A 14,935-nucleotide genomic window follows, 5' to 3' on the forward strand; every position below is an offset into this window, starting at 1 on the left:
AGTTCCTTCACATTTTTGTCCGGCAGATCTTCATCAAAAGACACTGTGGCTGCAAAGTCTTTACTACCACTCGATTCAGTTCCAGGTTGGGTTATGTCATACTGCAGGTCATCGTCCTTGGTTGTCATGTTACTTTTTAAAGAAAATTACTGATTTTCGACTGGGATGAGTCTGATGATTCCATTACTGGATGGCATTTTACTTTTTTACCATTATGAACCAATCGAGAATGCACCTCTTGATAATCACTATCGATTTCCTTATTGCATTCCTCGCACCGAACACGGTGTCGGTACGCCTTTTACGAGATGCCATACGCTTTATTGAGCTTGGTTATTGAGTTTTGTAATATTCCAGGCGATTATTTATATAGCGACGAAGCGGTCAAAAAAGATAAAGGCCTGAGGAAAGACTAGTGTAAGTTTACTTCACATGCACACACATGTGGTTTAGATCCAACTCTATTATTCAATATTTCGCATTTGGTATTTATGCTCTCGTTCCATAGGGCGTGTACGCTTCCTTTATTATCTAGAATGCTATATTTATTATCAACTGCTATATTTATATATTAATCTCGGACGCACTTGCAATGGTGCATCCGCGGCAGCTTACTTTTCCTTATTCTATTAGTATTAGCCTATATTTACATTTAATCCATTATCCGATATCCGTTACACTAGTCTAAACCGTGTGGTATAAAATTACTTATCCGATTGTGATCAAAACCAAATCCGGTTAATTTATAGCACTTAACCTTTAATAAAGGTTAATTTGACGCACATGCTTGAACCAGTTATGCGATCTATGCTAATATACACAACAGTTTCAGTTTAGCGTTATTGGGTGAATAGATTCCCCGTGTAATCACCAGACCGTCGTAACGTCTTTGCCCGAATGACAAGACTCTTTTTGCCCGAATAGATTAATTCCCCAAAAATTGGGGGGCTGCAGCCCCCCAGCCCCACCCCCCCGTACGCCTATGGGAAACATAGATTAGAGTAATTGTCAATAATTATCAAACTCGTCCCCATTAATATACCAGATGAAATATAATTAGATATCAATTACTAAGTATTGAGTAATAAGAAATGAATTTTAAATAATAAAATACGATGAAGATGAACAAAGAATATACGTTTATTGTTCAGAACTAATTTATTTTTATCACACATTTTCCATAATCTTCGTAACAGCGTGGCTTCGGTGTTACCCGTTGCTAAGACTGTTGTTATCCTGGTAACCAGAAATAATCTTTAATAATTGAAAACTTTATAATTAAGGAAAGGAAAACTAAGTTTAAATGCCATCTTCAATTTAAATAATTAATATAAATGTCTTGTATGACTATTTTAAAAAACAATTTCCAAATTTCAGTTCGAAGAAACTGTACTTTATAGCCAGTACATATAACGTGATATCTTCTTGCTAAATTATGTAATAATTCGTGTCTGCACCTAAGTTCTTGGTACCTGCTAGTCATTGAGTGTAGATCATTTAAATATTAATATGTGGGTAATGACAAGTCAAGCTGTGGCAATAAACATTTGATGAGTATATATATCCGAGCAATATATTTTAATTGTTATTCATCACTGGATTATTCTTGCTCACGTATTCTTTAAATGCAGTTTACTTTGAGTTAGGTTTCATAATTTTGTTGGAATTGACAGAGCTTTATTTAGGTAAGTTTCATATTTCTTATATTTAGTATTTTTAAATGCTGTTTGTAATATTTCATGCAAAGTTTATTATGTAAGGAAGACAATAATTACACATTGTATATATACACAATTCTGAAATTATATTTCATTTAAAATTTCACAAAGTCCTTTACCAAAGGTGAATAGAATATCTTTATTTGTAATTAGAAGTTTGACTGTCTAACAATGAGCATATTTTAAATTAGATTCTTTCTATAGCATATATACCGGCGTTGTGTTTTCCAACTGTAAAGAAGATGGAATTTGTGTGAGTTTCATTTTAAATTTATTGTTAGTAGAATTTTAGTCTTTTACATCGTCAGTGCCTGACAAATATACGGAATTTTCTCTCTGATCCGCCACTCCTGCACATGACAATAAGTTACAGTGTGTTGTTTGTGTTGAGAGTCTTTTGAACCAATCATTTCTCTTTCAACCTCTTTTCAAACGTATGCCGCGTTAGTCAAATAATGTTTAAAATCATCTAAACATCAAATATTATATACACAATGCTTACTGGCGTCTGTAGTTGTATATATATTTATTACCTAAATGGGTTAGAAAAATTCCACTAACGGTTGATTCTGCTGTTATCATTTTCAGTTGAACGGAATCTATGGATAAGGTAAGACGTGTTTTACCGTAAATAAGTAAAAAAGGTTACTTCAATTTATCTGTGTTTTGTGTTGAATGATAAGTGTATATAGTGGTCTTCATTCAAAATTGAATAGGGCGTTAAAAATTGTATTAAAAAATAACTGCGATGAGCAAGGTTTCGTCTTCATGCAAGGCTGCGCCCCACTGGAAGAGATCTGCTTCTTTAATGATCTTCGGTCAAATTACAATACAAAAATGTTGTCTGGTATCTCTCTAAAGACCGGCACTACCGTAGAATATCATTGCTCAAACACTAAGAACTCAGATTTCAAAGTTTCTTCAATGTAGCTGTAGATATGTATAGCAAAAAGCTTATTTTTATAAAGTTCCTTTGGTCGAAACGTCGAGAAGTGTGTTTTCTATTTTAGGCAGTTATTTTACCGCATTTGATGTGAAGTTGTACGATGTTATAATGTTTTGCGGTTAAAAAACCCGATAAACTGCAAAAATATTTTACTAAACGATTTTATGTTTTGAAAAATAACCATAGAGCAACGAGGCTTCTTCTCACTTCAAATGCGGTTTCGAAACTGCTTAAAAAATACTGAAATGTTTTCCGTCGAGCAAAGACCGTCTACATCATGCATATCAACACTCCAGACAAAGGCACTTAGGTCAAAGTGTGGCAGAGTATTTTTTGTCTATTTTAGGCAGTTTTAAAACACGTTCAATAAGTAGTTAAGTGAGTGTAGGAGTGAATTTTTGAAGTATAATCTTTGACTCTAACCGAGCTCTACGGAGTTTGCTTGTATTAATTGTTAGAAGGACGTCTTAGTGGTATTGATATTTTTTGTTTTTCGAAATATTGGAAGATTCGCTGTTTTCCACCCAATGTTTTATGTTTGGGAATGATTTCTTCCCTACAATTTCTAAGAAAATTTTATATCGACAATTATTTTGGGTTTTATCATCGCAGGAAGCAGTCTAGCATGTTTATTGTCCGTCGCTTCTGACAACTGATCATAATCATGAAGCAGCTGATTTAACTTCATTTGTTGTCATTTATTGGTTTTGTCGATGGTCTAGGCAAATGAGCAGACACCATGGCGTGACATGCTTAGTGGGACTTTGTACATAGTTCGTAAAGGAGGGCGTGGGTTATGCGGGGATGACAGATGATAACAGAGAATGACAGTTGTTAGAATGAGTTTTGTCAACCCGTTATCAATCTTGCTTCGTTGCTTTTTTAGGCTTGAAAATGTTCAAACGCAGCTTTTCTTTGGATAAAAAGTTGCTCGAGAAAAAATCTCACCCAGATCCAGGCAAACCGTCCACAAATGCAAGCAAATCTCATCCAGATCCAGGCAAAACTCCCACAAATGCAGGCAAAACAAACTCAGATCCAGGCAATCCACCCACAAATGCAGGCAAAACAAACTCAGATCCAAGCAAACCTGCAAGTACTGGCCGGCGCCACCCGGATGCAGGCGAAACTACTATGGATCCATTTCAACGATCCCAAACTGCAGGGAAAATTTCCCGGGAAGGTGGTAAACCTCCTGTAGACGCAGCTCACGAGGACGTGGAGGAAATTCATCTTGAAAATGAGATACGAGATGAAAAACCAAAGATGGGGAAATCTTTGTCAATGTCGACAACATCCAGTGAGAAGGAACTTGACGATGATGCGGCGAACTCTTCCGAATTAGAACGAAGTGGACGACGGAAGGTAAGCGTGGGGATATTCAGGGGTACCAAAAGGTCATTGTAGGATATTATGTCGGGCCATGATCCTAAATATTTAGAATACATTTTCAAAAGCAGACCTGAAGTGAAACGTTTGAAATGAGAGTTATAACGAGTCATCATGAAATATATTAGTTTAGGTTTTAAATGAGAGAAATGAATTTAATCAGGTTTTGTGAACACACGTGATCAAGTTAATTTTGATGATTAATTAAACATCATGAACCTTAACGAACTAAGATTACAAATTAATTTATGTCATTATCATCGAGTTTTCATGCTGGGCTAATGTTGTCGTAGCAGAAATTATTCATTCACATTTTCGGAAACCTCCTAATTGAGGAAAGTAGTTGAAATTTATATCATGTATGGAATGTAGCAACGAACCACAGGCATTATTGATGTTACCACATGATCCTATATCAGCTGAATTTCGTGACATTATTGCTCCAGAGAGTCTGTTTTGACCATCTTTAGAATATCTGCAACCATTTTTTCACCGTTCCTTATGATAGAAAGATTTTATTTGCTAAGATTTCTGATGATTCGCGATTTTTATTCTTATCATTTCGCACAAGTATTTTTGACTGACGATTTTCTTGAATGTTATAAAAGTATTATATTTTTCCAAAATTACGCAAGAATATAGCAAAACAAACAACAAAATGTAATTAAACAGCTTTCATTTTTTGTTTTTTCAAATAAACTTTTTATTGACTCAGGAAGGGACTGTGTCCACATGTAACGCATTTGATGACATTACGAGAAAATATATTTGAAATATGAAGAACGTAGGCCTACGACCTTCGCAATATGTCCCCTGTAACAGTTATGGCATGAGGGGTTTTAGTTATTGACCAGTTGGACACCGATTCATGATATCATGTGGGGTATAACCTGATATGACACCTCATTAAGTATTTCACCACGGTAGCTACATGATGAACTCACGTCAAATTGATTACGAATACAACTGTTCATTTTAATAAAATGTCAAACAATAAAATGAGACGAACGGCGGCTGCAGAACGAAAGGGCAAATCAAATAATCATGCTCAGAGCGAAAAGAAATACTTAAAATTGTTAGAAGCAAGACGCGAGCAACTTCGTTCATCCTCAATGCCTTCAGTTGATTCGTCGCCTCAAGTGAAGGAGGCAGAGACATCTCGACCTCGCAGCGCTGAAAATAACACTAATACTGAGAAAGTTAAATTCAAAACATTGTTACATTGCATGCTGGCTGGGGAATGGATGACTGCTCTCGGAAGAATGTCTAATCTACAAGAAAACTCCTCTGAGCTGAGCCAGGCTAATGTAAATATTTCATTGCTTCAGCTCTTCTTAAACAAAATTGGATTGGGTTTCAAGTGAAGCGGGTTGGCGTAGAGCTATACTGTAACTTCAACGATTTCATTACAGTAATTTCTTCCTTAAGTGTGAGGAACAGTTCTGTCAGTTCTTAGCGGTCCAGCAAGGATTCTTATTACTACAGAAGGAACCCCAAACTAAGCTAACTACGTTCCTTGAGGAATCATCATTCCATTTTCTATCGTGCCATTGCAGGTTTTGGAAATATAGAGAATGCAGTATATATAATAATTCTTCTTTCTATAAGCGATAAACATTTTTTCTTTAGGCAAATGGTTCAACTCCAATCATGGTGGCCTGTAAAGAGGGGAAGAATGCTCTGGTTGAGAAATTGTTAGAGCGAGGAGCTTCTCTATCAGATATTGACATGGTAAATATTCCAGCGAGATCATTTGAATGATCAATGATTTCGGTTTATTGTCGTCATTTTAAGACGCGATTACTTTGCTAACTTTGTGTATCTGCATGGACTATCAAGAAAAACGAGCTTGAAAGTTGTACATACTTTTCATCGAAGAATGGTTGTGCGAAACCTGAATGTTTTTTTTATTTGCGCAGGACGGCATGACTGCCCTTCACTACGCCGCTGTCTCAGGATCTGAATCGACAGTTAAAGTTTTAGTGAAACAAAAGAGTGAATTAACGTTGGCAACAAATGTAAGATTGAACTTTCTGTGCAAACCCTCATTCTCCAGTAACACTGTTCTTCACAACGTTATTATTTATCTTTGTAGAACCAAGGGCGAACAGCTCTTCATTTGGCGTGCACACGTATTGCAGGTGCAGTTCCTGTTGTTAAGTTTTTAGTGAAGTCGATGGGTGAAGAAGCAAAAACAACGAGAGATAAAGTACGTGTTTCGTTTGCGCTATTTATTTATGTGATATAACTAGCACATTCAAGTCAACTCATTTCATCTTTAGGATGGTAACACACCATTACTGCTGGCAGTGGAGACTGGAAACCAGCTTGTTGTGAGAGAGTTGTTGGCGAATAAATCCAAAGAACAACTTCGGGTTGTTAAAGCAGTAAGTAATATGATCATTTCTTCTTCTCTTAGTTCGTCAGGGTTTACTATGCTGGTGGGTTTGAGCGAGAGAATGGTGCTTCAACTGATCTTTCGTTGACACTTCAGTTGACCTTTTCTTTATGTTTCAGGATTCTGGTGACTCGGCATTTCATTATTGCGCTCGTAAAAAAGATGTGGAAATGGCACGGATATTGATTGATGCTGGCTCCGCGATCAACCTGAAGAATGTAAGAATGTTCAGATATTTCTAACTCGTGACTCGTTTATGATAATTCCACTCTGTGGTTTTGTTTTATGCCTGAGAATGACGACGAGACACTAATCTATGAGTGGTTATTGGGCCGTAACGCTTATTTATTTCACTACCAGAATGATGGTCAAACAGCATTTCACATCGCAGCGTATGAAGGGGACGAGGGTATGATCAAGCTCTTGAGCACGTCGAACAAGCTGTCTGCAGATATACAGGATAATGTAATTATATTTCTGTTCACGTGAGCTGCGGGCCAGCCACTTACGTCATAGATTTATCTCCCCACCCCTCCCCCGAACACCAGTGTTTAATCTCATCATTATATTCCAGTATGATCGCACCGCTGTCCACATTGCGGCTGAAAGAGGATTTTCAGATATCGTCGAATATCTTGTTGATAAAGTTAAGGTCGATGTAAATTTCAGAGCGAAGGTCAGTGAAAATAAACTTTACTCGTTAAAAACTGTATTTCACATTTTATACAAGTTATTATAATGATGAGTGGAAAATAATAGTGTTTCTGATCATTGAATAGACTGGTGACACCTTGGTTCATATTGCTGCACAAAATGGACATTCTGATACAGTTCTAACGTTATTAAAGAAAGGAGTTCCTCTTCATATGCCAAACAAAGTAAGTCGTTGGAACCTGGTAGTGATTCAGGCTTTTGAATGTTAGATCACAGCACGATTTTCCGTCATAACATTTATTCCTCAACCTGTCTCTTAGTGTCAATAATTTCTCATTATTACTCCTAGTCAGGCGAGGTTTCTCTCCACGCTGCAGTTCACTGTGGTCACGTGGGGGTGGTGAAAGCATTGTTAAACAAGGGAGCTTCTGTAGACACAAAGACCAAGGTAATAACCGCTGGTTAAAATGTTTCAATGATATTAGCAATGTTCTTACGTGACCTTAAGTCAATGAAGAGAGTTCGTGATTTGTGGATACTAACATTAATATTTTATAATCAAGGATATGTATACACCTCTGCATATTGCTGTGCAACACCGCCAACCAAGAGTAGTGCAGGCTTTGTTAGGATACGGAGCAAATGTTCACCTCAAGGGAGGGAGGGTAAGTACCTCTTGGGGAACTGACTCAAGTCATCTTAAACAAGTCATAGTTATTTTTTTTCTTCTTTGGAAGCTTGAGGAAACTCCACTTCATATTGCTGCTCGTATCAAAGGTGGGACAGAGGTTGCAGATATGTTGTTGAAAAGCGGAGCTAACGTTGACGTTCCACAAGAGGTCAGAATGAATTATTATAAGCCTGCACCCGAATACCACATTCATTCAGTGCTTCTTCGTCTAATTTTTATGTTAGAATGGAGAAACGTCGCTTCATATTGCAACAAGAAACAACAACCTTGCTATGGTGAAACTGCTCTTGACCGAAGGAGCGAATGCCGCGAGGAAATCTAGGGTTAGAAAACGTTTGAATTTCTGAATGGTTGAAAAAAATCCAAAATGTTGGAGCAATATTCAGTGAAAATGTTCAATTACTTTCGTAGACTGGTGAAATACCTCTTCATATTGCTATTGAAAAATCTTTGGAAGAAATTGTTCTTGTCCTGGTCGACCATACCTTGACGTCATGCCTTAACACAACTCACGGGGTTAAAATGATTGTTAACTTGCCTAATAAAGTAAGTCTCATGCAAGATATTGTTCTGATATGGATTGAATATATATTTTTACTTCATTATGTGTCATTTTAGAAAGGGGAAACACCATTGCACTATGTTTGCAAATTGAAGAATGACAACGAGATTGGGGAACGTGATTTAAGAACAGCAAAACTTCTCTTGAAATATGGCGCTAATCCGAACTTAGAAACTGTTGAGGTACGACTTTTGCAATGTACCTTTCACTAACTTTTGGCAACTAAACACGAAATGTCAGCCAAAATATCAAGTCAAGTAAACTCCCATGCATGCAACAACTTTAATCAACTCATGCACAAGGGTTTTACATTCGTGTAAGAGTCACAAAACTTGAATTAAAGATCGTTTTGGAGTAAAATTTCTATTTTTTGCAAGGGAAAAGAAACGCCGGTCCATTACTGTGCAAGACATGGTAAAAATGACGTTCTTCTGGCAATGTTTAATGCATTATCTGTTGAAGATGTGCAGAGATTGGTGAATCAAAAAACAAATGTAAGTTTGTCAAAATTATAGCATAGTTTAAATGTCGTTGTGGATTTCAAATTATTTTTCCTCCTTCTTGATAGGATTCCTTGACACCGTTGCTTATTTCGTCGAAAGAAGGAAACTTAGACGTGAATAAATCATTGATGAGTCGTCATGCGAGACTCGATGCATTCGATCAAGTATGTGAACCTATACCTTGTTGCTCGAAATCTTTTTTCTTCAAACTCAGTAATAAAAAGTCATGAAATCTTTATCGTTAAAAGTCATGAAATCTTTATCGTTAAAAGTCATGAAATCTTTATCGTTAAAAGTCATGAAATCTTTATCGTTAAAAGTCATGAAATCTTTATCGTTAAAAGTCATGAAATCTTTATCGTTAAAAGTCATGAAATCTTCATCGTTGCTTGATAAGAACCAATCTCTTGTTAATGCTTATCAATTTTCAGGTCTGACGGAGTAATGCTGTCTTATTATTTCTATAGAAAGGCAAAACGTCGTTGCATTTATCTTGTGAACATGGTCATAAAGATGTCGTTCACTTTCTTCTCAACTCTAAAGCCTACATTAACGCGAAGACAAAACTTGGTCTCACTGCTTTGCATCTCGCAGCCCAGAAAGGTTATAAAGATATTGTTGATATGTTGGTCACTTCATTTGGAGCAAGCATTGACGCTTTATCGTTGGTAAGTTCTGTATAATCTCTGCTGTATTTAAAATAGAATTGTATTGAATACTCTGCCACAAAATAAGAAGGTGCCTGGACGACACTTTTCATCCATTTTCAATATACTCTTTTAGGAAGGTAAAACTCCGTTACACTTGGCTGCCGAAGGTGGAAGATTGGAAGTGTGTAAAATATTACTTCATCTGAAGGCGGACACCTCAGCTACTGACAGTGTATGTTTATTTTCATTGGCGAGTACACGTTTAGCTGACGCGAATTCTTAGCATTTTGTTTTCTTGAATGACAGAAAGGAAGAACACCTCTTCATTATGCCGCACAGAAAGATCATTCTGAGGTCATCGAGTTCTTCCTGGAAAACCGACCTCAGTTGGTGAATCAAGCTAATGCTGTAAGCAAAATAATCATCATGGAATTGAATGTTTAAAGTTTGCAGATCACGACTTCAAACGAAAGATTCATCAGACTGGTATAAACAGTAGCTAACGATCTTTGTGTTTCAGGAGGGTGAGACATGCGCTCATATTGCTGCCGCCAAAGGAAGCGTTGCTGTTATTAAAGAACTTTTGAAATTAAAAAACATTCATATGACCGAGAAATTTACTCTGGTATGTTGCCTTTTATCATTACTCTCTGTTAATTTAATTCATAAGAAGCTTTTTATGATCTTTGATCATAATTCTTCTTAAAACTCTTCTTGATCTTAGGGCAGCAATTCCACGCCGTTGCACCTGGCGGCCAGCGGAGGCCATGCCGATGTGGTACAAGTGCTGTTAGACAATGGTGCTGATGTGACACAGATGGATAAGGTTAGTTAGTACTCAAAGCATGATATGTCCAGTTATAAGATAGACTACGCTCCAATATAACCAGGGAGCAGCGTGGCAGTGTCTTCAAACAACTTAGCATCAAATGTGGTATAACAACTGCAGTTATAAGATAGAGTATATAGACTATGTTGTTATAGTTATTGACCAACTTGTTGTACCTCTTCATATACCATTGTTCTCTCCTAATTACAGATAACTTTGTGTTTGATATTTAGCATGGTTTGACAGCAATACACCTAGCGGCTAAAAATGGTCATATCAGAGTCATTGAAATACTGAGAGGGAAGATTCCGTTGGATTATGCCAGCCCTAAAGTGAGTGATCTTCCTGTTTGAATGTGTAGAAATGCCTTCACTATTAGTATCGATGTCTCCTTGCAGTAGTTGGATAGTAATTCTGCATATTTCTAACGTTCATTACAGACTGGTTTATCAGCGATACATGTTGCAGCCCAATATGGTCGTACTGAAGTTGTACGAGAAATTTTACGACAAGCTGATGTTGGTGACATCAGAAGCGAGGTTTGTCTATTCTTTAAATGCTTTCATCTCAAAGAAACAGTAGAAAGTAGTTAAAAGGTTTAACAGTGGTTTATTTATTGCAATGTTCAACCCATTTCTGAACGAGGAAACTGAACTTCAAATCTTACGCTCATGTATGGCCACGATGTTTGAAAATTGTTATTCACTGAAAAGTTTTGATGTTTAGGCAATAAAGACGAAGAAAGACGATGAAGTAAGCAAGTACTGCATGTTTATTTTAGTACGTTTGCCTGGGTCATCAGACATTTGATTGTCTATTTGCAATTTTTAGTATGGTTACACTCCACTTCATCTTGCTGCGAGGTCTGGTAATGATCAAGTTGTGCGTCTTCTTCTCAACTCTCCTGGCGTTAGGGTTGATTCATCAACGTCAAGAAATGTAAGTTTCAGAGAATCTGTATTCCTCGACACTCGCGATTGTCGCGATTGTACTAAAAACATAGCATTTATTTAGTTCTGACAAATCGCTGCATGACTTTGCTTTTCAGAGATCACTTCCTCTTCATCTGGCATCAAGCAATGGTCATGTGAATGTAGTTGGTTTACTCCTCAGTAAAATTTCTCATCAACTCGACACAAAAGATGCAAAAGGACGAACATCATTTCACCTCGCGGCCGCTAATGGTCATCATAATGTACTTACTTTGTTACTTGCGCAAGGAGCCCAAATTGACGCGGAAGATGAGGTAATGGAAATCTATGTTTGACAGCGCAGGATGCACAATAAAATCGCCGGTGATTCACTCCATTTTCTCATTTCTTCTCCAGGATGGTTGGACAGCGCTTCATTTCTCTGCTCATTCAGGTCATTTACCTGTTGTTAAACAACTAATTGAGTCTGGTACTAATTTGACGAAGGAAACTAACGTAAGTAAACAGCTGACTTTTTAAACCTGTCAATAATTGCCATATTTATGCTAGATCACTACACACCATAACTAACGCTATTTCATTGATTTTTCCTGCTTTATCAGGATGGTAAAGTTGCACTGTGCTACGCTGCACATGCTGGCCACGTGATAGTGGTACGATACCTTCTCAATCTGAAATTTGATGCCTCGCACTTACTAAAGGATAAAACGGTAAGACATATTGTGATATTTTTTAAACCAATCATGGGTAATTTTTCCAAATCCATATTGAACTTATCAGAATTTTCCCAAAGTACCCTTTTCACTTTTCACCATAAAATTTTAATGAGAGAATGGTTACAATAGATAACCAAAAAAAAAACTTTGAGGTAGTCAAAGCTGAACTGATTATGATGTACAGCACCAACAGCTTAATATGATTGTTGCATGTATGCCATATTCATGCTGAGAGCAGTTTTGTACAATTTGTGGAAATGAAAATCGATGGTCTAATCGATAATTTATTTTAGTTTCTTTTCGACTTGATGGTGTGTGGTAAAGGGAATGGTAACGACTCAATCGTATCGTTCATTCTTCACTCGCCCGCCCCTCTCTATGCTGCAGTCAAACTATCACATCATTACAGAACTGAGTCAAGTAAATTCAAAGAACGTAGCAAAGATTTAATAGCAGCCGGAGATGCTTGCGAGGAGTTGGCTTTAGATATCTTAACATTAGCTTGTACCAATGATGCGAGCCAGCTGTTGAATGCTACAGATGACAGCGGTAAACCGTTTCTCGACGTGCTCGTAGAATGTGAGCAGAAGCATTGTGTGGCGCACACCGCTGTGCAATCGTACTTGGGTAGCAAGTGGCGTGCTGGTCGAAACTGGAGTATGTCGAAAGTACTAGCAATATTTTTCGGCGCTTTTATAGCGCCTCCTGTCTGGGTTGCTTTATCTCTTCCCTGGAACAATAATTACAGCAGAGTACCGCTGGTCAAATTTATTTGTCAACTTATATCTCATCTCTACTTCATGTTGCTCTTTGTCTTCACGGTCGTGATACCTTGGGATAAACGTAGTGATGACGTCACACCAGCATGGTATGAAGTGTTGTTGTTATTCTGGCTGTGTGGCCTGGTATTGACGCAACTCACAGATCCAAAGAACTCGAGAGGACTTGGCCGAGTGCCATTGTTTGTCATATTTCTTTCAGCAATTGCCATTCTAATTCATTTTTCAGCAATTCCTTTCGACGGCATCACTCGTGTTCATCTTCTTTACGCCCGAAATCAACTGTTTGCCGTCGCTATGTTTTTGACTTTTGTACAATTGCTGGATTTCTTAACATTTCATCATTTGTTTGGCCCATGGGGAGTCATTATTGGCAACTTGATGCAGGATTTAGCTCGATTTATTGTCATATTACTCATATTTATGCTTGGCTTTACAGTACATATTGCTGCAGTCACTAATCCTGGATTTTCTCTATCTCATAACCACACCTCTGTTATGGACAATCTACGCGAAGCTCGAAAAGATTTAGTAAAAATATTTAAACTGTTGTTCTTTTCGCTGTTTGGTTCAGCCGACACCGCAGTATTGGATGAACTTACAGGAAATGATATGCCATCATTCGCTAGGGTATTGGTCAATATTGTGTTTGGTCTATATTCACTAATTACTATTGTTGTTCTAATTAATCTTCTAATTGCTATGATGAGCGATACTTACCAAAGAATTCAGGCTCAGTCAGATTTGGAATGGAAGTTTGGTCGCGCGAAGTTAATAAGGAAACTAGAACGATCAACACGGACACCAGCTCCGTTGAACCTTCTGACAACGACAGTGACGTACCTAAAGCTAGCCCGCAAGGTGAAATGCAGGTGCTGTAGGCCTGATATCATGGAAATTCTACATGAAGAGACAAGTGACGAATTTGTCATGACGAAGTTCCCTAGTACGAATAGCGTAGGTCCTGGACTTGCTAGTGGCGTCATCACCTCACAAAACCATAGCAACAAGAGGATCGAACACGTAGTTGATTGGGGACGAATAGTACGCAAGTTTAAAGCTCTACGGGGTATGGATGGTAAGGAAGAAGTCCAGATGCAAGAAGTTATTCATATGGATAACGAAAAACTTACTGCAAAAAGCGTTCATGATATTAAAAACTTAGTTGAAGGGTTGTTAAAGAAGATAAACACTGCCCCGTGAACATGAATCAACAAAAGTGTACGACAAGATAATGAAGATATTTAACAAGTATTTTACGTGAAAACTACACTTCATTTAAAACGCCATTACGTCAGTAGAGAGCCGTTATAATGCCGTAATAAATGCTTGAAATATCTGTCTGTAATAAATGGTTATTGAGCTAACATTAAGGACAGCTAAAGCGATCTATTAGTAAAAGCTGCCCTTTTAGTTCGGTCCTTTTAGTTGTCTTTTAGTTCTCCTTTTACTTGTACTTTAGTTGTCCTTTAGTTGTCCTTTTCGCTGCCCTTTTAGTTGTCATTTTAGTTGTCATTTTAGTTGTCATTTTAGTTGTCATTTTAGTTGTCATTTTAGTTGTCATTTTAGTTGTCGTTTTAGTTGTTTTTTTAGTTGTCTTGTCTTTTGGAAAACGATAACTCGACACGTCGACCATGTCGATTCGCCGAAAACGACTAATTCGACCATGGTCGAGTTCGCCGGAAAACGACTAATTCGACCATGGTCGAGTTCGCCGGAAAACGACTAATTCGACCATGGTCGAGTTCGCCGGAAAACGACTAACTCGAGCATGGTCGAGTTCGCCGGAAAACGATTAATTCGACCATGGTCGAGTTCGCCTTAAAACGAGCTACCGTGTCGACCCACGACGCGGTCGCCGGGGCGACTAGTGCCTGAAAACGACTAATTCGACGATGGTCAAGTTCGCCGGAAAACGACTAATTCGACCATGGTCGAGTTCGCCGGAAAACGACTAATTCGAATGGTCGAGTTCGCCGGAAACGACTAATTCGACCATGGTCGAGTTCGCCGGAAAACGACTAATTCGACCATGGTCGAGTTCGCCGGAAAACGACTAATTCGACAATGGTCGAGTTCGCCGGAAAACGACTAAATTCGACCATGGTCGAGTTTGCCGGAAAACGACTAATTGACCATGGTCGAGTTCGCCGGAAATAAGACTTTTT

General features: G+C 37.9%; 1 protein-coding gene across 3 annotated transcripts; it reads left to right on the forward strand.

Moving 5' to 3' along the window:
• The first annotated feature begins 991 nt into the window (after positions 1 to 991).
• Positions 992 to 14,231, forward strand: LOC114528776 (serine/threonine-protein phosphatase 6 regulatory ankyrin repeat subunit B-like). 3 transcript variants are annotated; one of them, XM_028550489.1, is made up of 33 exons: positions 992 to 1,685; positions 1,910 to 1,971; positions 2,307 to 2,328; positions 3,551 to 4,029; positions 5,683 to 5,784; positions 5,973 to 6,071; positions 6,149 to 6,262; positions 6,336 to 6,440; positions 6,571 to 6,669; positions 6,812 to 6,916; positions 7,026 to 7,127; positions 7,231 to 7,329; positions 7,455 to 7,553; positions 7,669 to 7,770; positions 7,843 to 7,944; positions 8,021 to 8,119; positions 8,208 to 8,342; positions 8,415 to 8,540; positions 8,736 to 8,852; positions 8,927 to 9,025; positions 9,329 to 9,529; positions 9,645 to 9,743; positions 9,818 to 9,919; positions 10,032 to 10,136; positions 10,236 to 10,337; positions 10,574 to 10,672; positions 10,781 to 10,879; positions 11,067 to 11,093; positions 11,172 to 11,279; positions 11,389 to 11,586; positions 11,669 to 11,767; positions 11,875 to 11,982; positions 12,282 to 14,231. In XM_028550489.1, exons 4-33 carry the CDS (start codon positions 3,559 to 3,561, stop codon positions 13,968 to 13,970), a joined length of 5,211 nt encoding a protein of 1,736 aa, XP_028406290.1. In that variant the 5' UTR covers positions 992 to 1,685; positions 1,910 to 1,971; positions 2,307 to 2,328; positions 3,551 to 3,558; the 3' UTR covers positions 13,971 to 14,231. The 3 variants fall into 3 exon arrangements, with proteins under 3 accessions (XP_028406290.1, XP_028406291.1, XP_028406292.1); XM_028550490.1 differs by having other exon boundaries at positions 1,923 to 1,971; XM_028550491.1 differs by lacking the exons at positions 992 to 1,685; positions 1,910 to 1,971; positions 2,307 to 2,328; positions 3,551 to 4,029 and adding an exon at positions 5,222 to 5,360 and having other exon boundaries at positions 12,282 to 14,230.
• Positions 14,232 to 14,935: the final 704 nt, after the last annotated feature.

The sequence above is a fragment of the Dendronephthya gigantea genome, unplaced genomic scaffold (genome assembly GCF_004324835.1).
Source record: "Dendronephthya gigantea isolate DGI-Jeju-01 unplaced genomic scaffold, DenGig_1.0 000051F, whole genome shotgun sequence".
Classification (NCBI taxonomy): domain Eukaryota; kingdom Metazoa; phylum Cnidaria; class Anthozoa; order Malacalcyonacea; family Nephtheidae; genus Dendronephthya; species Dendronephthya gigantea.